The sequence below is a fragment of the Diadema setosum genome, chromosome 2 (assembly GCF_964275005.1).
Source record: "Diadema setosum chromosome 2, eeDiaSeto1, whole genome shotgun sequence".
In the NCBI taxonomy this organism is placed as follows: domain Eukaryota; kingdom Metazoa; phylum Echinodermata; class Echinoidea; order Diadematoida; family Diadematidae; genus Diadema; species Diadema setosum.
The window spans coordinates 8459502-8486068 of record NC_092686.1 but is presented as its reverse complement, the minus strand read 5'-3'; the positions used below and the strand labels follow the sequence as shown (position 1 = coordinate 8486068).

Sequence of the window (26567 nt, the reverse complement as noted above, 5' to 3'; positions counted from 1 at the left end):
TTTATGAACTCGGAAGACAGAACATAAAGGTGAATAAAGTGCTTGGAAAACTTTTTTCAAACACCATGGAAGTATGTTACGTGATGCCTCCGGATGGATAAACATTATGTGATTTAGTTTCATGGAATATATCGGGACTCGGATACCATAAATCGTGGCCAGAGAAGCCAGAGTGAATTCTGCGGTTTGTCGTCGCAACGTACCGACAGGCGGAGCGGTATTTGAAATGATGTTGCGGGGCGCTATGGCGTCCCTTCTCCGCATCTTGTGGGTGGCGGCTGTTTTCCACAGCTCAGCTTTAGCCGCATTCAACGTTCACGTCTCGACATTTCTCGAACCTGACATTTCTATATTTAATATTTCGTTAAGTGGTGAGTGGACATACGTGTTGCATCCAACTTTGACTGGTGAGGATGCGAAGGAACGTGTTCAAATTGACAGAAGCACTGGGGAAGTGTCTCTCAGTGAAGAATTAGATTGTAGCTTACTCCGTGAGAATCCTTTCACTTTGTATGTACAAGCACGAACAAGCAGGACTAGATCTGATCAAACAGAAATAAAAAATGGCCTGTCATCATCTACATTGGTGCCAATAGCCATTCATGTTCATGGGAATGGCTGCCATCCAAGGAAAGCGAGGAAAAAAGATTTTGATTCTCAACATGGCCATACTCCATTAACAGCAACTCAGCCTCAGCAAATTCTTGTTGAGTATCCCGAAGGAACATGTTGGTTTATTGGAGATATCCTACTACAGTTGAGAAGTTTCCTTCCATCTTCTCTAGCAGGCTGCCCGGTGGTCTACGATCTTCTCGACACAAACACAAACCAGCTTGGTGTTGACCCCAAAAGCGGCATTCTGACCATGGAGCAGGATATCTTGTGTGTTTTGCAGCACCAGCCAGAGAATGTACTTGGATCGATGCACATACCGGAGTCATGTTTATCGAGGGGCCAGTTTTACCGTTCTGGGGATGAGGAAGATGAAGTGATTCCAATATCAATTGAGCTGCAAGCAGCAGACCAGGATCAAAGAAGTGACCAATCACGTGGAGATAAATCTGGCCATGGCAAGGTGATTTTGAATCGATTTAGACGGCAGGTGCGAAACACCTTCCCTTCATTCAGCAGTACTGTGTACACACAGAGAGTCCCCGAGAATGAGGATCCCGGATATATGGTGATAACGATCACGGCAACTGACAATGATGATGGTGACAATGGCCGACTCACCTACAGCATGACGGCTCAGTCGGATGCTCGGAGTGGAGCCATGTTTGACATCAATCCAGACACAGGTCTGATAGTGACGACAATGGCTCTTGACAGAGAAACGATAGAGTCTCACACATTTCGTCTCACTGCGACTGACGGTGGCACACCACCAAAATCTGCCACCACCTACCTGACCATTTATGTGGACGATCGCAACGACCACACCCCCATATTTGAGCAGCCCAGCTATGTTATTACCACCAGCGAAAGTCAAAATCCGGGAACACTGATAACCAGAGTTCAGGCATCAGACGGGGACATCGGGGACAATGCAAATATTCGGTACAGCATTGTGAATAGCCAGAGCCCCAACGACGTGTTCACAATCAATCCCTCTAGTGGAGAAATCAAAACACGAGAAAGGCTTGACAGAGAGCGTATTGAAAGGTACAACTTGATTGTGATGGCGCAGGATATGGGAACAAATCCAATGAGGAGAAATTCTACAGCAGAAGTGTCCCTGACAGTTCTTGATGTCAACGACAACTCTCCCCAGTTTTCACAAGCATCATATGAGGTGTCGGTCAGGGAAGATGTTGGTCCGCATGACCCTGGTAGTCAGATCCTCCATGTCATCGCCACAGATGCCGATATAGGTGCAAATGCCGAAGTCCACTATAGCCTGACATATGGCAATTTCGAAGGGCGCTTCCGAATTGACTCCAACAACGGATACCTGTCACTTCAGAACGCGCTCGATTTTGAAACTGCAAGAAGCTACCGTCTGACTATACGTGCCCAAGATTCCGGCAATCCACCGAGGGAGAATACTACCACTGTCACTGTGACTGTCATTGATGTTAATGACAATGGACCCCAATTCACCCAGAATGTGTACCAGGGAATCGTGAGAGAGGATGTTGGTGTGGACTACTCGATTCTTTCTGTGAATGCAAGAGATGACGATGAAGGAGATAATGCTAGGATAACATTCTCAATCCCCAATCCTCCGAACAACTTTCCGTTCGATATCGGACCAACATCGGGCGCCATCACTACAATTGTCAACCTTGATCGTGAGTTGAATCACCAGTGGGAATTTAACGTCCTTGCCGTGGATGGTGGGGAGATTCCAAAGAGCGCGACGGCTTCGGTCATGATCACAGTCACCGACGTAAATGATAACCCTCCCACATTTCCGCAGGAGAAATATACAGGTTCAGTGAGAGAGGATGTGTTCAGTGGCTATGAAGTCCTCACTGTCGTGGCAACAGACCCTGATGAGCAGAACACCATTTCGTACAGGATCGCTGATTCAGAGGACCCAAATAGACGCACCCCGTTCGGCATCAGGAGCCAAAACAACGAGGGAGCTATTCAAGTAACCTCTCAGCTGAATTACAATACTAAATCTTTCTACTCTCTCACAGTCACTGCTTCTGATGGACAGTACGACAGCACCTGTCTAGTCCTTGTGAACGTTACAGATGTCAACAACTATGCCCCTGTATTTCAGAACTCACCGTACAATGTGTACGTTAGCGAATCGGTTTCCATTGGCCACGTTGTTGTCCAAGTCTCAGCCTCCGACAACGATGCAGGATCCAATGCGGAAATAAGCTACAGCATGGATAATGTACCGGAGTTTGAAATCAATGCAGAATCGGGAGAGATACGCACCCGAGTGGAGCTAGACCGTGAAGCTACGTCCCATTATACGCTGTATGTGACCGCCAGTGACCATGGCGACATCCCCCAGCAGTCCAGAGCATTTGTGCAAATTACCATACAAGACATCAATGACAATGCTCCTGTCTTTGCCACAGCAAAGTATGAAGCAGATATCCAAGAGAACTCAGCTCCACTCACCAGTATCACCACTATCTCTGCATCAGATGCGGATCAAGGTAAGTTTGTATAAATAACAGTAAATTCATTGTCTTGCATAAAAAGGAAACATACCAGGAACCATATGAAGATTTTGATCGCAAAGTGGGTAAAGCATTATTTTTAGCATTTTAGGTTAGTCTATCAATAGAGCAATTTAAAACCTGTCCAATGATACCTCACTTGTTACATAATGGGGAATATTCTTTGAATTATGATGAAGAACACCAATACATTTTCTTGATATTTTCTGTTTTTAGCAACTTTAATATAAAATGAAATCAGCAAGAATGGAGTTTTGTGACCAAACTCATCATATTTGATTCAAGTATAAGCCTTGACATGCCAATTTCTCTGATGATAGTAGTATCTCTCACTGAATATATCTATTGGGTTATTGACAAGATATAATAGTGTTATGCACCATGAAATAATTGGTCATTATTGCCAGCATGAAATTATGATGTGAATATACTACCAATGTGAATATATCACCACTTCCTCTTTGTTTACAGTCATAAAATTGACATTATACTTCCTCAACATGTCTTCAAAGTGTAGGTGGTATATTAAGCAACCATGAAGCACCTTGGTATTGGCCCTTCTCCACTCGGCGATCCAATGAATGAAAAATTAAACTACAAGATGAGTGCAAAAACAAAGTAAAAAGACAAAAAAAAAAATAGTTTTATTATTGAATTATTTACAATTAAAGTTTGTAACATTTGACATAACATTGTATGTTGCCAAACTTTAAAGTCAAAGTGTGTAATTGTACTAAATCATACTTTGGACAATGACAGCGAGCTTTGGAATTGATATATGAAAGAAAACAGGTGTACTTTCTTTATAACTTTATCACAGGTATAATGGAGAGTCTTTTTTCCTTTAAAAGTTCTGTTTTCACAAAAAATGCAAGACACACATACAGTCCATTTAATAGTTTACATTATTTGCCATAAAGTATATCAGATAAAAATAGCACCATGTGGAAATATATTAAATCCACTACCCAAAGTATGCAGTTTTTGTTTGTATCTGTAGACTAACTTATCATGTTGAAAATTCATCTCATTTGTAAGTCATCAGCATACTTCATGTACATTGTACATTTCTCTTGATAGGATTTTCTTAGGTGAAAAACAGAAAGAATATATATATTTTTTTCACATCTTGGCGTGTGTGTGTGTGTGTGTGTGTGTGTTGGGGGGGGGGGGGGAGATGGGTGAAGTGGGCAAAATTGTCCTCTTAGCATTATTTATAGGAGTAAAATACTTGCCCCGGAGGTGCACAGCATAAATGCTGCAGGGCACCCATCATGGAGTCCATGTAATTGAAACACGGTGTGCATCGTGCACACTTGTGTTGGCACCTCCGTCCCTCTGACAGATTGCCATTCTATCTCGCCCCAGCGCAAAATCTGTAAACCAATGATGTTGCCTGGCTGATTCACAACTCATGCCTATGTGATCATACGCCTGTATCGTCTGCGGCATGTTGCGTTCACCAAAGCTGTCCTAAAAGCCTGCGGCACATAACAACCATTTTTTTAGGGGATTTTGTTTCTGCGAGATAGGCGGTCATTGCCCTGTGAAGTTAAAGCGAGCTACTGTATGACAAGTCTTATTCCATTTATTTTTCTGAGTGAGTGTAATACTGAGAAACGAGTACATTCATCCTTTCTCATATTTCTTCTTATGAAGGTCTTACTTTTTTTCCCACTCATGACAGTTTTAAATATGATTTTCCCCCAATGTTCTGGGTAAAGAATTTATTAGAGTTTTAAGATACTATCATCACCTGCATTTACCACCTCAGATTTGATTGTTGGAGTTAAAAAAAAAAAGAAGGAATATCTACTTTTGTAAAAACAAGACAAAAAAAAAACCCTGTGGTTGGGATTATCAGTATATCTGGATTTCAGCCTCTACCATGACAGAAAGAAATACAGTATATTTCTCTCATAAGGATATTGAAAAAAGAAATAAGCCATTATCATAAAAGGAATGCCTTCTTTAAATGCAAACAATAAGGTAAAGTATATGTAACTGCTCTATAACTACTAGCCTATATTCAGTGATGGCTATCACCAGAGGAAATCTTTCTAAGAAAGCCAGGGAAAAGAACAATAGTCAAGCACAAGCAAGTCTGCTCTTGAAAACAAAACAGAACAAAATTAAAAAGACAAGTATACATCCTAGACATACTGTTTATAATGTGACCTCCATTCTTCATGAGATGATCTTAAAATTCAGACAACACTTTGTGAGGAAAGAAAGATTGCTTCCCAATAACCACCACTATTCCCCACATTCCTCAACTATTTGTTGCAACACTATGGAAGGAAACACTCTCTGTACACTTAAGTATATTGTATCAAATACAACAGGTGCAGTCTAGTATTCAAAGTTCTGTTCAAAATGCTTTTGTCTGTAACAGCCCTATACTATCAGTAACAATATATTTACAGTTTAAGGTTGTGTGGCTGCTGGATGCATTAATACATTAACACCATGAGAACAATTTTCCCAAACATTAAATCAAAAAAAAAAAAAAAAAAAAGGAAGAAAGAAGAATGTCAAAACACACTGTAATCACATACTGATGGGCTTTAGAATTCTACTAAAATTATTTGTGCAGTGGGCTTGGAAGGAGCAATTGGGGGAAAACTTCTTTTCCCCCGTTGAATGGGACCTGCCTGAATAATGTGTGCATGAAACGACAAAGCAGGGCACGCACTGTTGACCCTCTCAGGAGTGGACTCTGAATCGTGTGTGTGTTTGCACTCCGCCAGTGAAGTGTCCGCAAGTTAAGAAAGAAGAATGTGTGCAGGCATAACCGTTGAGAAAGAAACCCGTCATTTTCTGGGGGATTTAGGTAAGAGAGTGCGAGACACAAAAAAGGGAAGAACATATTGTTATCACTGTATCTCCTCCCTTTCTTTTTTTTCCCTTCTCTCTCTCTCTCTCTCTCTCGTGCCTTTGCATGTGCATTATTTGAATTTATTAAATCCTTTGAGATTTTTTTTTCTTTGTTGGTTTGATATCTATAGCATGTGTAGTAAATATGGAGAGATGGTCCATTCAAATATGTAGAGATGATTCATTCAATTTGAATGTGAATGGAAATGCAGTATATGAATGGGACATTCTAAAATCATGTCCTCTTAAATTTATTTTTGTGATCGTACTTCTGCTGTGGTGACAGTCCTAACCATGTCACACTGGATAGATATTTATATTCTTCCATTTTGTAGTGATGTGAAAAGTGACCAGTGTGAATAATGGTGGATTTGGATGACCAATATGCATCCTGCATATTAAATGGTGATACATACACTGTATTTCACCCTCTCTCCAATTTATGTATGAAAAAAACGCACGTAACTGGGGCATAAATTATACAATTTAGTCCTTTTCTCATGACCAAAAGCCAGTGTTCAAAAAAATCAATTGATATAAACACAGGACTTTCTTGAACAGTCAATACACAAATAGTGGGTCGATACATTGTCATCACCTCACAACTTGCCATGAAGTTTGTACATAAAATATTTAGGCCTAAACGCAATGCTAAAGTTCCAGTTTTTAGTGCATATGCTATTATGCCTAAGATTGTCTCCAATTCTAGTATGACATCTGACTACTCGTTAATTTGAAGTTGTTCAGCCAGGAATAACAGTGAATGTTTTGCTTTTTCTTTTATAGGATACAAATTTAATTTTTATCATATTTTTGTATACATTTAATGAAAAATCATGAGGTGATGATTTCACCAGTTCATTCATTTGCATATTCATATCAACTGTTCAAGAACTGTTTTTACAGAAACTAGTGGATATTTGAAATGTCATAACTTCCTTACTTTTAACCTGCTTTTGATGAAATTTTTACTGTTGTGCTTGTAAGTTTTTACAAGTTCTTTCCAGACGAACTTTTGATCGGTCCAGAATTCCACTCTTTTTATACCGTATCTTAGGGACAGAGTGCTTGCCTCTTTACTACAGAGGATGGCATAGTAGCATACAATATTGCTCAGTTGGACTCAAACCCATGGAGCCGTTTAATAGCAATGCAGACATGATATTGACTGAACCACACTTGCCTCTTTATCTTAAGAAGGAATGTGACAGTGTAGATCTGTAAAGCAAATTAAAGTTTGGCTGTAATCAAATAAAAAGAAAAAAATGCATATTAATGGCCAATCATCCAGTGAGCCTTGGAGATAATTGTAGCCTGGTCAAATGGTCAACAAGCGAATCTTACAATGCAACCAGACACAGAATGTCAATAGCATGATGTCCAGTAAAGAAATCAAACTTCTTTTGGTACCATTGATTCCATTTATTTCTGTTCAAGATCCACATTTTGCTATGTAGCATAGGGGTACTGTATGTTAAATATACTATACAATGCTAATTATACGCATCCACACGCTCTTCGCACGAGATACCGTACAAATCCTATACGCATTCCCCTTGTGAATGCACATCTTGATGTGTTGCCGTGGCAACCAAGCAGTGCGGTCGACTCTGGCTGACCCTCTGGAGGCGCTGGAGTGGTCATCCCAGTTGCTTGAAGGAAGGGATTGTGGATGAATGATGGCCGATGAAAAGTGAAATGAGTGACTTCTGCCTGGATGCTACTCTTGAGTGAACTGACTCAGAGATTTGAAATAAAGCGACTGCTGCATCAAATTTCATACGAATGCAGTCTACAGTATTATACACTGCATCAGCAGAACTTTATTACTGCCTGAATTGAAGGATGCACACTCTTCCTCCCTACTTATATTTCACTTCTAAATAATACAAATCTATGTTTCATTATGGTTTGTATTTTTCCACTAGGATTTGTAAAAGTATGTGTATACAATTTCATGAATAAAAAGAGTATCAACCACATTGGAAAAAAAATGATAGTATGGCCAAATATCTTTTTAAAACTAATTCATCCCCAAACATTTACCAGATAAATTTGGCAATTACAGAAAAATTTAATAAAGTTAAAGAAAATTTGCCAATCCATTAAAAAAGTATTTTTTTTTTTAATATGTTGGTTCAATCCATATCATAAATGTGGGATAAGAAGGCTACAACAATTTATTAATGTCACAATAGTGGAATGATTTAATGAAGACATAGAGAATTCTACAAAATTTAATCGTTTTTTAAGTGAAAAATACACATTGTTACTGACAAGTTGTTATGGATAGCATTATTCCCCCTGCCTTCTGCAGCAGCTATAAATAAAGTCAAGTGCTGTTTTACTATCTTAGAAAAAGTTAAATATTGATGCATATTTTGGGTGCAAATTCAAATATAGAAGGAAAAAAGACAACAGTTTATAATACAAAGGCAATGTATTGAGCAAATCATGCAAAATTAACTTCATGACTGCCTAGTTAGCTGTGATTTTCTACAAAGAGTTGAGTGTGCTTGCAGGGGATCTTCACATTCCTTGATCACAAAGAAAACAAAAATGAAATGCATTGCTGATGAAAATCACAATTAAACAACATAAATGTTGTTGTCTTCACATTCTCAGACGTAGGATATATAGATCTTTGAATAAAACCCCCAAAATTATAGATTGAAGATATGTATTAAAGTGGCATTGGCCCTAACATGTCATGCTATTGAGTCTGGGCAAGCATTCATCTTTATGCAAGCAAACAAGATACTATGCCATTTCACATTACATGGTTGTACAATAGCAAATATTTGAAATGTACTTCTGACAAAAGTGCACATGTTTCTCCACCTTACTGTACTCGTATCAAGTCCATTATTTTGTTGTCTTTTATAATCCAATTCTGTCGTTGAGTTGATGACATATTTTGATGTTCATGCAATGGTCTACTTTTTTCATAAGAAAGAAAAAGATAAAAAGAATGTCCATCCATGTGTCAAGAGAGTAAATATGAAGAAAGAGGATACCATGTTTGGGGGGACCAGTCCAGAGTCGTCATTTGCGTAACAGGATTAACGCACCACATGTGTGACTAAACACACTCCCTGATGAGTCAATTGTGAAGTGCTCCTCTGTGTATGCACGTACAGATAACTTGCATGCTACCAAGGACAGCTAACTCGGGGAGTCGCATAATTTCCATTGATTGCTCCAGCGATCCATCGGTGTGTGAGGTTTCACAGTCGGCCCGGCTCGGTAGACTGATTCACAAAGGGGGCGATTGATATTCAAATGCGGCCTCTTCCCCCACTACTCTCTTGGACCGGCTCAATAGTCGTGGTGTAGGTGGGGTACGGGAGCGAGGACAGACAATTGGATATGGACCCTCTTTGGTTAATTCATAATTAGTTTATTTTGTGTGCACTTTGCAAAGGGTTCACTTTACCTGGCAAAGACAGATTTTTTTTTCCCCTCGCCTTCTCTCTGTCTGAGTGTCTCTGTGTTTTCATATCTTTTGTCCCTATGTTTGCGAGAGGTGTTATCCAAGGAAAGAAGCATGTGGACATGATCTTTCATTCCTGTTACCATGCATGGATTATCAGATTACTGTATGACACAGATGCTTAGAGTAGAATGCTGCCTTTGAAAAAATAAGCTTGCTATGAAGGAGTATATATGTTTGTGCTGGAGTTTGCATGTTTGTGCCCATACAATGGCTCTTTCTACAATTTACCTTTATAATAGAGATTTCCCAATTGATGTTTTGACATTGATAGCATTGCCTTCACATTTTTCTTTTCCTGTGTGCAGATGACACACATTTATTTTTCAGATGATGTTTAATAATGATCCAACTCTTATGTTGACCACCAGCCAAGAAAAAAGTGCAAAATCCTCAACACATAAACACAGCATATGCAAGATATTAAACAAAATAAAACATTACCAAAAAGCATTTAAAAAAAAAAAGATAATGGCGGAAACTCCAAATGAAACAACAACCTGAACAAAAATCCCACAAAAATAAACACACTCGTAAGCAAATAAACAAAACCACACATACACATAGAAAATATGCTGTACAAAAATATTGATATGACTCGAAGATTGTAACTGCTACAGTAGGTCATCTATCATAATTCATTGCAAAAATGCAGTGATGTACATAATATCAGAGAGATTTCATGCACATTTATTTTGTATGTACTTATACAAGTTCTATCAATCAAAACAAGTTTCAGGTGAAATATGACAGATGATTCATCAGCACTGAAATAATCGATATGATTTGTTTTTAGTCAAATTTATCTGTTTATTCATCTGAGATTCCTCTATCTGAGTGACATCATACATCATATTTGATCCTAATCACTTAATTGGCATAATTGATAAAATGCTTTTAAATCTGAAGAACAAACGAGGAGGTGTGGCATACACTCGTGGAATAAAATCTTCACTTTCCATTTTAATTCTAGACGTGATGCAAATAAACAACAACCATTTATTGTGGATTGACAGCATGTGGTAGATATATAGATACACTGTACATAACCACATGGTATAGACAAATAAACAAGGATATGATGAAGAATTATATTGTAAAGTGTATATTTTCTTGGAAAGGTGATGAATTCATAAAGAAGACTTTCTGCATGAGATAGTGAAAAAATTACAGCAAAATGCTGACACACAATGTATTCATGTATAAAATGTCATGTTAACCTTTGAGCAGGTGTAGCAAATATTTTGCGTAGACAAACATTAGGTGCCACCACCATAGACAGGCAACAAGTGTAGGAACAGTGGGTACTTAGAAGGGGACAAAAAATTTTTTCATCAACCCAAATATGCAGTGTGATGACCGAATACAACATGAGCACTGCTCTTAGCTTATTGTTATCGGGTACAAAGTTTGGATGTTCATGTCTTTCAAGAGACTCGATTGCCATAATATCTGAGTAATGATAACCTACTCGAAGCTTTGCCAAGTGCATGTTATCATAGAGATGCATTCTTTGTTCTTTTAACACCCTTGTGTTTACTCAGTAGGAGTGCTAATGATGCACAAAAGTAACATAATCATGTAACTGTGTCAATATTGTATGATCATAGTACAAAAATATGTTCGTACATGCAGGCATGACTACCACATACACAAGACAGAATGTTAAGCCAGGACCTGCATATGGTTGATTTGAAGTATCATTTTCATTTAACCATTTTTTTTTTGGGGGGGGGGGTGGTACACTAATTAATAGATGATTTAGTTTTCATTTGCAAATTTTTCATGCGGTTGAAATGCCTTTTTACATATTGTTTGGATGAATAATTTTGATAAGTCAGATATAAATGACTCAGATGTGAGAACATATGATCCAGTGATATGAATATATTTCACTTTTTTGACATATATTTGTAAGTGTGTTTACGTCCCTTTTTCATATTCTTTTCAGAGCTTTAAGAAGCAGAAATGAGCAAAATGGCATGTCACTGTTGTCTCCACTTCAGTTTACTTCAAATTGCTCTTCATAGCTGTAGGAACAGACAGTAATATGTTATTGTCATTTAAATGTTGTTCAGAGCTCTCTATTCATTGTGTGATATTTCTAACAGAATTTGTGTAGTATTTATATCATGTTTGTTTTTATTTTTGTTGAACACAGGAATGAACAGTGCAGTCAAGTACACATTTGAAGGCGGGAATGATGGAGGTGGGCGGTTTACCATAGATGAAACGTCTGGGGTCATCCGTGTCGCTTCCATGCTGGACCGCGAGTCTCGGGCTGAGTACCACCTGGTGGCTTATGCCTACGACCAAGGCGTTCCATCGCTGAGCACCTCGGTGATGGTCGATGTGGAAATCACGGACACCAACGACAATCCTCCGTCGTTTTCTGAACGGGAATACTTTGTCACGATCAGAGAGAATCGCATACCCGGAGAGCAGGTGATGAAACTGACAGCAACCGATCCAGACTCCGGGTTCAATTCACTCATCCAGTATACTATCGTCAGAGGCGACCAGGATTTCTTCGAGATCAACCCAGATTCTGGACTGATCACATCATTGGAGATGTTTGACTACGAGGCCCGCAACCAGTACGAGGTGGTCGTCCATGCGACCAACGTTCCGTTTTTTGCAGAAGCAACGGTTTACATCAGGGTGACGGACGTCAATGACAACGCGCCCATTCTTGGGGACTTTGAGATCTTTTTCAACAACTATGAAGGATACTTCCTTGAAGGAGATATTGGAAGGGTACCCGCGACAGATCCTGATGAGTCAGACACCCTGGAATATGAAATCATCAACGGAAACGATCAGGATCACCTGCTGCTGAATACAACCACTGGAGGAATTAGGCTGAACCCCAGTCTGAGAGTCTCTGACATCCCTCAAACCATCCAGTTCACCGTCAAAGTCACAGGTGAGATTCTTTCTCTTTTCCTGATGCATGCCTGTCTTGAGCTGGGTGCTGTTATCCAATTCATCCTCCTGATGATTGTCACTGCATGTAGATGACTGCATTCTTAGTTTGAACCTACCACGCAGTCAACCTTCATACAAGTTAACCTCCTACAGAATGAAGGGTTTTACAAGGGACCCGTGCTTCATTTCAAATATCATTTTCTTTTTTTGATATATCACTTCACCAAGATGGTAAATGACTAGTTTTTCAACAAGTTTTTACCCACAACAAAGCGTAATACACTGAAAGGATTGTCTAAAGTCCTCTTTTTCAGGTAAAGCAAATTCCAGTGGTATGTGTGTTTTGCAAGTATTTGAACAATAATATGCCAAATTGGAGTTAATTATGCTTTATTGTATGACCTTCAAGGTCCATAACTTTTTTGAACTAGCATACTTTGTAAAGTGTGTTTCATTTCCTTCGACAGCAGCCATGCAAAGGAGTTTTCAGTGCCTTCCTTACTATTAAGTCATCATAACTAGAGATGACCAAAAAAACAAAAAAACAAAAAAACTGAAGTCTTTACTAACCTCCTTGTTCGGAAGACATCCGACAGAAATATTTTTTTTTTGATTTGCCGCAATTCATTGCCCCAGAAGCTGCATGTTTTGCCCGCAAAGTGGAATAAGAACTGGCAGCTGCATTCCATTTTTCGGTGCTTGAATGAAGGATTAGCCGCCTTGTCAATGGGCAGCCCATCTCCCCATCATCAGTGAAATTCAAGATGGGATGAATTCATCACTCATCATCACCATAGTTACAAATGCAGCAGAATTGTTTTTCCCGCTCACCCATCTCGTATGATGGGAACATATTTTTTTTTGCCCCTTTCAATTACTGTAAACCTAGGCTGTATGGCATCTTGGACTTGTTGAGTACCACAATTATTATAACTTGCTTTATCGCGTGCCACTGCAAGGGAGGTGGTTCTTAACATGAACAGACAAAGCGTATTGTGGAATGACAGATCATCTTATAAACATCAAATCATGGCAGCCAGGTTCTATGGAATTTAGCATTAGCATTCAGTGGTTTAACTTCTGTTTAAAAGTAAAAAACTATTCAACAAATAAGCAAAAAGGGAAAGGGCCAGAAGTGACCAGTACCACATGGAAAGTGATTTAAAAAAAAAAGAAGAATTTTTACAGAAATGTTTTATATTTCGTAATGATGTCATAGAATATATGCACCTGCATCGTACATTCCATTCAGTGTCACACAATAGTAATAATACCCAAATGTTGATTAAAGGTAGATGCTACATGGAGTTACAGGAAGTTAGAGAATGGCATTTCGCTTTTTGGGAGCACTTAAAGCCCATGAGTCATTGTGGCTATTGCATACCGGCATGTAGCCAGTGGAGAAACGGGCGGATGAGCGGCAAGATTGCGTCTAGCGAGGCGAAAGCCGCGGTGGTATTTTGTCACCTGTCGTTAATCATGTCTCATCAGGCTAATCCTCCGCATTCTCTTTATTATGCAGTCTCCTTTTCCATCATTTTTTTCCCCTTCTCCCTTCCGCTGGATGCCCAAGAGTGGTACACTACAGGCCTGACAGAATGTCATTATGACATGACATGAAAGAGGCAGAAATCTTTTATCTTTGTTTGGGTATTATTAAGAGAAATAATATGAGAAACTAGAGTAATGAGCAACAGGAAATGTACTTGCTACCTGTAGGAGAGAGCTGTGGAGAATATGGAATATTAAAGAGGAGAATATGAAGAATATCTATCCATCTTCCTTCCTCCTCTTGTTCTCTCTCTCTCTCAATTGATCTGTCTATCTTTATATCTATATATATATCAAAGCTGGAGAGGTACTTTTTTCATCCTTTGCCAACCCAATTTAAACTACCACAGAAATGTCAATTTCTTTTGTTAGTTTAATTCATTTTTGTTTTGTCAGATGTGAAATTGAGGATAAAAATCTGTATGAACCCTTAGAAAGCAGACGTTGCATGTGAATGCTTAGGAATTATCCAGAGGATGAGTGCTTGTTGATTGTTTGTTTGTTGATTTTATTTGAAAATAAGCAGATATTGAATTGTCCAAAAGGGCTGTAGAGGGACCACAAGAAGAAAATACATGTATGTGAAACCACACAGACAGTCTGACACACTTCAGGCAAGATGGTGGAGAGGTTCACTTTGAGAATTGGCTACCAGTGGGTTAATGAAGAAAGGAGAGGATGATATGCTTGGAAGTCGCAGTATAGTCTGTAGGCCTCAGCAACTTGTATATCCTTGTCGGTCTTGCACCAATAAACAAATCCCCAGCCGCAGACACAATTTTGAACGTGATTCCCATACGGAGACGGCACTTGGGCAATCTCGGAACACGACCCACTTGTCAGTGAGGCTTTCAGATACGCTCCCCCGGCCTCAGCCATCCTTGTTTTTTATCACCGTGTGCGGAAGATGGTAGCAAGACAGTGGAGATTGCTCATCCTGGTGAGATGGGGGAGATTGTAGTTACTGGTGAGGAGCTGCGACGTATCAATCCTCCTTTTTTTTTTTGTATGTGTGCCTGTCAAAGAAACTCAGACTTTCGTCTTCCAGTGCACCTGTCCCTTGAAACGTGATCCTGATGCACTGCTAGAAGATGCTACGATTGGATGGCTCCTCTCCAGTGTCTGCGTAATGTCCTGAGGTGCCTAGATGTCTTTAATCCTTTGAGTGCTCCAAGTGCTGATTAGCACAGAAAACCCCATAGCATTGTATGCACTGTCTGAAGTCCCTGGCAAGGAAGGGGTTAATAATGGGAAAAAAGTATATGTACTGAACTTGATATTGCTAGTTTGTGGATGCAGCCACTGAATACACCCATGAATGTTTCAGATGTTACTGAGTTATCAGTGGAGCACATATTTACCCCCCCCCCCAAAAAAAAAAAAAAAAAAAAAATCCTTTAACAAAAGGATAAGTGTATGACTTATTTTTTGCAATGAGTATTGAGATGGAGAATGTATTTAGCATGATAAAACGTGGCAAAAGCTGTTTTTCATTTGACAGATAGTCACCGTCTAATTGTTATTCATTCTGAAAGGGACTGTACAGTACTGGTTGAGGTAGGGATTCATGTTTTGAACATTCCGAAGTGAGATAATGAAAAGCCTCTTATGAAATATGAAAGAGCATGTAATTTTAAGATGGATTCAACGTTTATTTGATGAAAATTGGTTTTCAAATGGCTGAGATATCCCAAAAAGTGCTAATAATAAAAGGCGACATGCCCCAACTTTATTAGTATCTCTTTGTTTCATTTTGTTTTTGGATATCTCAGCCATTTCAAAACCGATTTTCATCGAATAAACTTTTGATACCCCTTAGAACTGCATGCTCTTTGACATCTCATAGAGTGGTTTCTGTATATCTCACAAAACGTTAAAAGCTAAATCTTCACCTCGACCAGAACTGTACACACCCTTTAATGGGCCAGACAATCAGAAAAGCATTTGGGTAAAAAGGTGCAATAGTGTCATTTAGGATTCAGTGTTTTGATTCCCATACAAAAGCTTGATACAAAGGAAATACCTAAAATCCTCACAAGCACTTCATGTTACATTTGAACACTCTCATTCCAAATGTCAGCAGCCCAGAATAAGAGGGAAGGCATTGATGTAACAGAAAAATGGTTTTATGAGGGAAAAATGGACTGATTATAATGTATGGCGGTATGATTCAGGGTGAGACTCGCTTATGAATGGGTGAGTAGGGCTATTCATAATGTGTGTTTCGGTCAGAATGAACTCCAGTAGCTTTGCAATGTGCACAATGTGTACTTCTTAGCATTAAGTTCTGTACATCTCCCCCTATACCCACCATTTTTTTTTCCCCTCGGAGGACGCTTCCAATCCTGGGTCGATGCCGAGCACTGGTAACAAAGGCGTGGGGGAAAGATCCTCTTTAGTCCCGATCAATACACGTACTGTCTGGTGGATGAAAACAATCCCCCCTGTCCTCATGTTTTCACACAACTCAGCAGCTAGGCTTCTTCCAGCGGAAGAAAGAGATAAGGAAGAAGGGAGAAAAAGAGGAGGGGGTAGCAGTGAGAGGAAGGGGATTAGGAGAGTTAAGAGTGTCGTGAAAATGATCTCACTAATCTGCCTATTGTTCTGTACAGCCATAGGGTGAGGTGTAGTCCACCGAATGGGTGCCTTTGATGGGCCAATAAGCCATCCAGAATCAATGTCACCTTTCATCGTCTCTGTCCAAAATCCACCCTGTTGAGTTGAAACTTTAACATTTCCTGTGTTAGATAACATATTCTGTAAGATCCAGAGCAGTTTATGTGTTCTGTAACGACCATCTCTAGGATCCGTAACTCTCCATGTTCAGTAACATTTCATGTGTTCTACATGTACGTGTATCACTTTCTCTGGAACAATTAAAATAGCATTGTATGTGTTCTAAAGTGCTTTATATGGGATCTTTATCGCATACATGCAGGAATTCTACATGTATGCATCTTTCAATGGGAGACTGTATGTTCTTTTTTATTTTCTCAGTTCATTTATTACTGCCTCCATTACACTTTCTGCTTCCTGTATCACTTTCTGTATTCCATTTCACCAAAAACACATTTTGCAATCCACTCTGTACTTGAAGAGAGTTTGTTTGCAAAAACCAATAAGTCCATTTTTTAAGATTTTGAAGTACGGTCTCTGTCATAAAGTACAAAATAATACCTTTTAAATGATATATTGGTCACTACATATAAAGGTATATTTTTGAAGTTATGGTCAAAAGCTGCAGAAATTTTCTTATTATTCTCTTTATTTTTCTTGACCTTTAATCGCAAATACCTCCATTTGACAAATATGGACTTATCAGTTTTTGCAAACAAACTCTTCACTGTAGGAATAAGGTTAATCGTTTGTCACACGAAGCGAGGTCTTCATGTGACGAAGTGAAACGAAGTGAAACTCTTCATTTTTTGGTTCCATACCACTGTCAGTGTTCTGTTGTACAGTATAAATTATGATCTCAATCTGTCATAACACTTTCATTCTTTTGTAAAAGCTTGTTGTTCTTGGGGCTTCATGGAAAGCAGTTAGGATTTACTTGGATAAAATTTTGACAATGACCACTATTATAGAGTAATTAGCATGGTTCTATCAACCCTGCAGGGATAAAAGAATTCCAGTTGCCTCATTTAAATTGCCTCCATCACACTTTCTGTTTTCAATGTCACTTTCTGTATTTCATTCACCTACAACACATTTTGCGATCCACTCTGTACTTTTTTTGTTCCATACCACTGTCAGTGTTGTGTTGTACAGTATAAATTATGATCTCAATCTGTCATGACACTTTCATTCTTCCGTAAAAGCTTATTGTTCTTGGGGCTTCATGGAAAGCAGTTAGGATTACTTGGATGAATTTTGACATTGACCCCTATTGTAGAGTAATTAGCATGGTTCTATCAACCTTGCAGGGATAAAAGAATTCCAGTTGGTGGTCATTTAAATTGCCTCCATTACGCTTTCTGCTTTCTATATCACTTTCTGTATTCCATTCACCAACAACACATTTTGCGATCCACTCTATACTTTTTGGTTCCATACCACTGTCAGTGTTCTGTTGTACAGTATAAATTATGCTCTCAGTCTTTCATAACACTTTCATTCTTCCGTAAAAGCTTATTGTTCTTGGGGCTTCGTGGAAAGCAGTTAGGATTTTCTTGGATAGATTTTGACAATGACCACTATTGTAGAGTAATTAGCATGGTTCTATATCAACCCTGCAGGGATAAAAGAATCCCAGTTGGTGGTCATGCAATGCTCAGAGAGATAACTAGTCTGTTGAACCCTGTGCTGTACAATACTGTATTTCCATATCACATCTATCAAGGGGAAATGGAAGTATAAGGGTATTATGAATTTCCACACTTTAGGAGGGACAAATAAATGGGGAATATGTACCAGTTACATTGGTGATAATTGATGCTCTGGAGTATTAACATCAAAACATTCTATCAGAATGATGAAACAACTATAAAGTAGCTTTGAAAATGTTGAAATCTGTTTGTAGAATGTAATTTTTTTTTTTCCTGGAAATGATATCTACAAGCATACTGATGTACAGGAAAATTTCATCCACATTTACAGACAGAACAATTACAATTTATATAAATGTTTGCCTTTCCATTTGGGTAGATTTGGCTTCACTTAGTATTCAATAATACAATGTCTTGTAGAGAACAACCCATCCACAGCCATGATTCCCAAATCGTTCGCCCATTGTTCCATGTTGCTCAATTGACGACTACAGTTAGCCTGCAAAGGTACATAACATGAGTGTACTATTATGTGCAAGTTGTGTGTGTGTTTTTTTTTTTCATTTACCCAATTTTGTATCCAGTAATCATTCAAGCAAATCTCTCTCTCTCTTTCCCCCTCTCGTTCTTTGTGATTGTTTGTTCTTTTGTGTCGCCAATATCAAGCTGCGGTTAAAGAATCCTGGTCATGTTTTGCTATCATCATGGTGACTTGTAAATTGTACCATATGAAAATATGAAAGGAAAACGCTATTTCAATGTCATTTAGTCATTTTTTGTTTGTTCTGATTGTACAGCATGTTTTTACACTGATGATCTAAAAATTGATATGTTTTGACAAAAATCGTCCTCACTAGCCTAAATTATTGGTAAAAACAAGCATCAACTTTGTGTTATGTGTAGTTTAATATGATGATTTTGAACATATAGCCAGATATGATGTATTAGTCTAGGTATGCATGGAATATGATGCCGGACAGAACATACATATTTTAACTCTTTGTGTGCTAGGGACATTGGACAGTGTGCACCACACTGTGGTGTTTTCTGTGCCAATAGACACTCAAAGCATACACAAAGGGTTAAAAGTACTCTGCTACATAACAGTGCCATAAAATCATCCAACAAATTGAAATTTTGGCGAGCACCTTGGATGACTCAACGTAATGGTGGTTGAGGTTGATGAGGCTTTTAAACATAATGACTCTGAAGTCACTTCAGCCAAATTGCTTTTAATCTCCGTTCCATCCCCGATAGTGTCATTTCATGATGATCATGTGAATGCATTACATCTTGTTATTCTCTGTAGAATGCCTCCAACTCATTTGAATCTGTTGCAACACATCTTTCTTTCGGTTAACCACCTTGATAATTTAATACTAATGCCAAGTTTCAAAAGTAAAAAGTTTGGAAGACTGCATTTTCTTCAAGTCATTTCTTATTTCCCAGACACATGCACAAAAAAGAAATCTTTTTTTTTTTTTTTAACATTGCCTGCATGATCTACGTACCCTTCAAAATTGTATTAAATAGAGATACTCATAGTATTTCAATAATCTGAATGAATTATAATGTGATCCAGGACTTATTGTTTCACTCTTTCTTTGTTTTTGTTTCTCTTTTCACTTGTGGAATTCTGATACTCGTACATTCCCACTTCAGATGGTGGTAATGAAGCATTCAACTATAACGTCGTGCATCCTCGTATAAGTCCTTATAGTTCAACAGGCCAATTTACAATCATCCTTCTCTTTTTTTGCACATTGAAACATTTTGTGGACATGTTTGCTAGATCCCTTTTTTTTTGTGACACATTTAACATCCAAATATTGTTTTTAAACACAGTCAGCAGTCAGTGAGGCTACATTTCTTGCCCCAAGGCTGTTTTCCAATGAGTTGTTACATCCATTGGCTACAAGGGGAAACTCAATGTCTTTTGCTTTTAATGCAGAGCGGACCAAAGTACATGGCTTGTTTATATATCGTGTTGTGCCTTCTGTCAACATTTTATTCTATCTCTGTCCCTGGTCTCTTCCCCCCCCCCCCCCCCCTCAGTCTTTTTCTTTTGCCATTGAGTGTTTGCCCCATAATGACTGTTGTCAAACCAATTAGGCGAATCGGTCAGTGTATCCCTTCAGGTGGGCATAAGCCATGATGTGCACGATTCCAAGCGCGGCAGTGGTCAGTGGTCAGTTAAGTGTGTCCTCTGATCTTTGCTGTGTTGGATAACAGCAGGGCACTTGCAAGGCTTCACTCAGTGCAAAGTGTGAGTGTGTACACTTTAGTGAATGGAATGCAGAGAACGTGTGCCTTGTCCCGGAAAAAAAAAATATGTTGACTGTTACTTAGTTTGATGATGGACTTGGGCACTGTGCAAATGAATTTTGTGTGTTTTTTCCCTTTGTAATGCATGTAGAGAATAAAGGTGGCCACTTAAACTATTTTGCTCCATAAAGTACAATTTGTAATCATTAATTGGCAAGACTTTACCAAAGAGACTGCCTTCATTTAAACTCCAAATTTGTAGATTGTACTTGTAGCTTCAAAGACTTGGTAGAGGGGAGAGACTGTGTATTTTGATTGTGAAGGGTGGCCCTATTCAGATGTACTTGTGAAATTCTGAAACAAATTGTATACATCTTTGTAGGCAGCACACAAGCAACCTAAGAATCTTGACTGTGAGTTGAACATTACCAATGAGCATACACTTAGGTGCACGTCGAATATTCGCTGGCAGGTTGTTCTGTTCTAGCGTGCCTGCGCTAGTCGCACTTTACGAATGTACCCCGTTGGGTAGCGAATGAAGATCGACTTAAACCTTCCAAGTACATTGTAGTCTCCCATCACTAGTGGGCCTTTAAAAGCAGCATTATCACTTGTGTTAAGGGGGGGGGGGGGAGAGATCAATTTGTCATTTTCATAAAAATGAACATGTCACTTTAGTGCAATAGAAAGTGTTTGGGGCAAGTGAATGCAGAGACAATTTGGGAGTCTTCAAAAATATAATGATGAATGTCATTTCAGTTTTTAAGTATGGAAATCTCCAAAATTAAGTAGAAAGAAGTGTAATAAAATGCCATCAGGTACCTTAGGAATATTTTGTGATACTGTTTTTGCTTTTTTTTAATCCCTAAACCATTTATTATCACATACAATGTACCAAAAATTGTTACTGAACTCAAAATCACCACCTGCCTCAACGCATTATGGAATGATTTATAATTGTAACCCGCCACAATGTAATTCCTCAAAGAATTGATGAATTCATTCACATGGATAGTGTCTGTGATTGGATGATTCCGCAATCAGTACGTATTGATCACCATTGGAAGCTGAGGACAGGTGCGAGAGCGGATCACATGACTGCATGTTTTAGAAGCTCAAGATATGAGATCATCTGTGTGAAACGCCCCGCAGTCGGAAGAATTTATCTCTGGTATAAGCTCTCGCTTGAAGACGCCTTGTAGATGTTGGAGGGAAAAATTTGCTGAGAATTGAATGATGAATCATGGCCTGTCCCAGGTGACGTGAAAATAATGAACGAAAGAGCGAGCGAGCTAGCAGAGAAAGAATGAAAAAGCGAAAGGAGGGAGAAGACTTTGCATACAGGAAATTGATCTGTGAAATTTGACTGAAACGGCGCGAAAAACACGAATTCATGCGCTCGGCATAATTGCACCTAGGAGGCAGCCGGGGCCACGAGTGGTGAGTGATTGACTTGAGAAGCCTCTGAGCCATTATGGGGATTCTTCCTTTTTTTGTTTGGGACCATTTTTCTTTTCTCTCAAACCCCCTCTGAGACTCCCCATCCAAGAACAATGTGTCAAAGACAGAATCAAGAATGATCATTCATATGATCAGATATTCAGCTGGATTGAATAGAAGAGCCATGCGTTACGATGGCTTTTAGATATGCCTGTGGATTTCTTCTGTGGTATTTTTTACAACAATACGGCATTCGATAATCTTCACATTGTTTCTAGCTTGTGATGTAAGTCACAAAGAACATAAATGTTGTTTTTGAAAGATCTTAAAATTCTCTTGCATCCCTTTCACTCTTCTGTTTGAAATGATTAAGCTTTCCTTAAAAATTAAATTGAAAAGGTTGTCACACTTTCAAGTTTCAATTTGTATGTCACCCCCTGCAACCCCATCAAACATTCCACTAAAGAAAATAAATCTATATTGTGCATTGATTTTGATAAGCCTGTGTGTTTTAATATCTCAATGCCAAAATGTGCCCTTAGAGTTTCATCATTATCTTGATTATGTTTTCTTTGTAAAATTTGTGTATGAAAAAGTACAAAAAACAATAAATTAAATGAAAATGAAAATGAAATGTACATTTAAATGCTGTCTGAAGTTGAATATGAAAAGTAAAAAAAAAACAAAACAAACAGTCACTAGACTCGGTGGAGGACGGGCAGATAATACGACAGCATTTTAACATAGAATTTTAATGCTTCAAATCATAAAATGGCTTCATATTAGAGAAATAACTTCATAATGCTGCGTAAACAAAGACAAGTTGTATACAACCCGAGGCAACTCTTTCACTCTGTCACACATCCTTGTTCTTAATTATGTCCTCGAAGTTTGAATTATTCCCTTTTTTTCTTGTTTTTAACTGGAGATGTGCTTTCATTACTTCGTTCTCACCTCTGGGTAAAAGTCGTCATGATTGGAACCATCTGTCACGCGGAATGCTAAACACATTGCTCCCTCTTGGCAATGAACTGGCAGCCTAAAAATTAACAGCGACTGCTAGGTTTTCAGCGAGTGTCTGCGGTTTATGTCCATGAGGGGCGTCATACTCATTATGTGACACAGACTGTCAGGTTTGATGGGAATTATCAGATATTGCCATTTACTTTCCTGAACCAGAAATATTGCCAGAGATGACTTGACTCTGCATAAATTGTGCTTTTCGTGAAAGGGCTCTATTAATTTCTATTAATGCTAGCTGCATTTTGTGAAGTTTTGTTTCTAGGTCGTCAATCTGTTCAATCCATGTAAGATTATCATTTGTGAAATGACCTATGGAAAATTCAACATGCAGTCACTGATGACACAAAAAGGATTATATGAAGCCAGTTTTTTTTTTTCTTAGGTTGCCTGTTTTTAAAGAAAGAAGATAGATTTATGTGTGATGGTATTGATTGTATACAGTGTTGTACAATCTCTCTATTTTCATAGCTCAGACTATTTGAGTATTTTATACTCTTCACCCAATCTTAATTGGTAAATTTGTCATGAGGAAATGGAGCAAAACTGTGTGGTGAATAAGATGTTCTGCAAATAAATGTGACAAGAAGATAATAGGGAAAGAACTCCCCCCACCCTGAATTTTACAGTAGGAGAGGGAACATGAGATGGAATGTAATTTAGACTAACATTTTGGGCCAAACTTATGCACTGCAAACACTGCAGAGTTCAAAGGTGCAAGACAAGCTCTGATATTTTATCATGGATTCAATACAGCTATAGAACTGTTGCTACAGCATGATTAAACCTAAACAAATATGACTTTGCAGTGAAATGCTACAGGGGAAGTTAGAAGGCCAAGTGTCAAGATGGGGAAAAACATTCTGCACAATTTTTTCTTCTTGACTCAAAATGAATGTAATAAAAACATGCACCAGAACCATCACTTGATTTAGATGCTGATTTATTTTACGATACCATTTCAGAATATATGATATGCAGATATGGATCTATAGAGATAGCTCTTTTATGCTCTTTAGTATTCACTTTGCAGCATTTGGAAATACTGTGACATGAAACATGACATCAAAAAATGGCAGACATTAAGTCACAAGTGGCATGCCATTTCGTGCAGTTAAAGATTTACACTTCATCCCATGCTGTATATGAAAGGCAGCAGCGCACATGCTTTCTCCAATGATAGACACGTAATCTATTTGAGTGCTAATGCTTCTATTTAGACTAAGGTTGTGCCCCCATGACTAATTTTTCCATTTCGTAGTGCACCTGAGCCCTGCGAAAGGCACACACGCTCAGGCTTTACAAGTGATGCAACCTACAAGATGGGAACACTTGATGGGCAGTCATGATGGCTATGAAGGGGGAGGTGAACTATAAAGGTTATTTCCTCGCCACCAAACTGTTGTAAAACTAGACATAGGATCAAAGGCAACACCCGAATGGCAAGGTCTCTTTATTTACTTGCATGCATTTAGGTGATATTCCACTTACATTTACCCCATGGGTGTGTGAAGTTGTTTGACCATCTGATTATGTGTTTTGTAAACAAATGCTGAAAATTGCATTTATACACTGTGTTAACAGCATCGATTGTTTTTTTTTTTTTTGAAGTTGTTTTCAATTCATTTTCTGCAAATGATGATGTGATTATTTTTTAATTAGTATCAGTTACTTTGTATTATGACTTAGCAAAATATTATTAATTCTTTAAAAGGTCAGATTTTGATGTAAAATTATGATATGAGATTATGAAGAGAAGTGAGCTCAGATTTACAATATTTGGTTTCTATAGAAGAATTTTGTTAGACACAGCAATAATGAGAGCACAGTGACATGTAATTCTGCTTTCACCGAGACATTTGTATTAGAATTCAAGGCCACCACATAATAGTTGTGTGTGCTTGCATTCAGGGTACCAGTGCTCTAACCAAATTTTCCATTGCCTTTAACAAATTCAATTTTTGCTGTGTCGAATTGAATTAAATATCTCGCTTCAATTTCAGTCTAATGAGTTTCTATGGAAGAGATCTGAGTGAAATGTGTTCAGTGGTACAAATCATACATGAACATATCATCACAATATATTATTCCGAAACTCTCCTCCTGAAGTAAGTAGAAAGTACCTGTGAGAGATGCAGGTAATAGTGCTTGCCTGACTGGTAGTAGTAGTGGTAGCATTCTCATTTAGTCCATCTGAGTGTGTGTTTATGTGTGTGCATGTTAAAGGAGCTTGAATTGGCAGGGAGACAGCAGTTTGGATGCTGAAGATATGGCAGTGGTACAAAGTGCTCATACACTCATCACACCAGGGAGTCTCGATACACATCTTAGGACAGTGCATGTTACCACTGTAGGAGAAAGAGAGGGAGTGAGGTAGCCATTGTAGCTCCATGGTTGGAATGAGAAAGGCAAACCCCATCTAAAGACAGAGGAGAAAACAAAATCCTACCTGGGGTGATCAAACGGCCTCTTATCAGTGAGGGGGATCTCTGCTGGGGCTATGTTAAGGGCCGGAGTGATTACACCAGACACTCTGCCATGACCTCAAGATGGGGACAAGAGTGGAATGTCTGAGCATGGAGGGGGGAGATGTCCCGCCTGTCACTCTGCTGCTGGGCGGATGAGGGGAAAAGAGGACCCAGCATGTTGCACTTCAGTTACTGTTGCCATGGCCATCTCCTTTCCATAACCCAGGCAGGATTGGGAGCCTGTTAATCTCTGTGTGTATGATTTTTCTGCACACTGAAAATGAGATTTGATATACATTAGATGGAATGGTGTGGTGCAGTGGAAATGCTTCTGGACTTATGAAGAAGAGATCCTTGGATCAAGTCTTGTCTGGTACATACACATGTATATCCTTAGACAAAGTGTTTATCCCACTTTGTCCTTCTTGACCCAAGTTTAAAACTGGTACCAGGCTTTGGTGAGATGATGATAGTGGCAGGACCATCTTGAAGAATGGCGATAACATTGAAGAGGCTAACCTGGATGTAGAACACCATTATAAATCATTCCAGTACTACCTACCATACCAGCCAATTGTTTCATCTCAAGAGTCTCTAAGGGTTTTAAGAATATTGATATATGAAAGTCAACACTGTGATTTGTACCTTTGAGGTGATGCAGAAAAGATGTTAACTGCTTTATGAATAGCTTTCCGGACTTTTGAATGAAAGTGGCATTGCTCTATTTAGTTATCTGCATTAGTTTATGGAACAAATTTACCTAATATATTCCTACAGAAATTATTTTTGTCCTCCGCTGAAGGGTGTAAAAGTCTAACTGAGAATTATGACTTTACTGCTAGTCTACTAATCTTTTGCTGCTTGGTTGACCTGCGGTAGTAAACTATTTGAGGGTTGTCGGTTCTTCTAGGAGGCAGTTTATTATCGACCCTGACCATGTTGGGATCAATTTTTCACCAGTGTTTGATAACATGGCCAAGTCTTGAGATTGATTTTGCAGTTGTCGGTCGTTGACAAGCTTATTTGATGCCATGCCTACACACGTCAACAATGGCGCAGCTGAAATGTATCGGAGCGAGCTCTCACAGATGGCACACAGCAGAATGTCTGG

General features: G+C 38.7%; 1 protein-coding gene across 1 annotated transcript in view; it reads left to right on the top strand.

The window, feature by feature from the left end:
* The first annotated feature begins 226 nt into the window (after positions 1 to 226).
* LOC140246147 (cadherin EGF LAG seven-pass G-type receptor 2-like) overlaps positions 227 to 26567 on the top strand; it is a 164185-nt gene continuing 137844 nt past the window's right edge. Inside the window, exons 1-2 of the mRNA XM_072325586.1 lie at positions 227 to 3122; positions 11678 to 12442. Of these exons, the coding sequence (XP_072181687.1) occupies positions 227 to 3122; positions 11678 to 12442 (3661 nt within the window). The remainder of the gene's footprint in view (positions 3123 to 11677; positions 12443 to 26567) is intronic.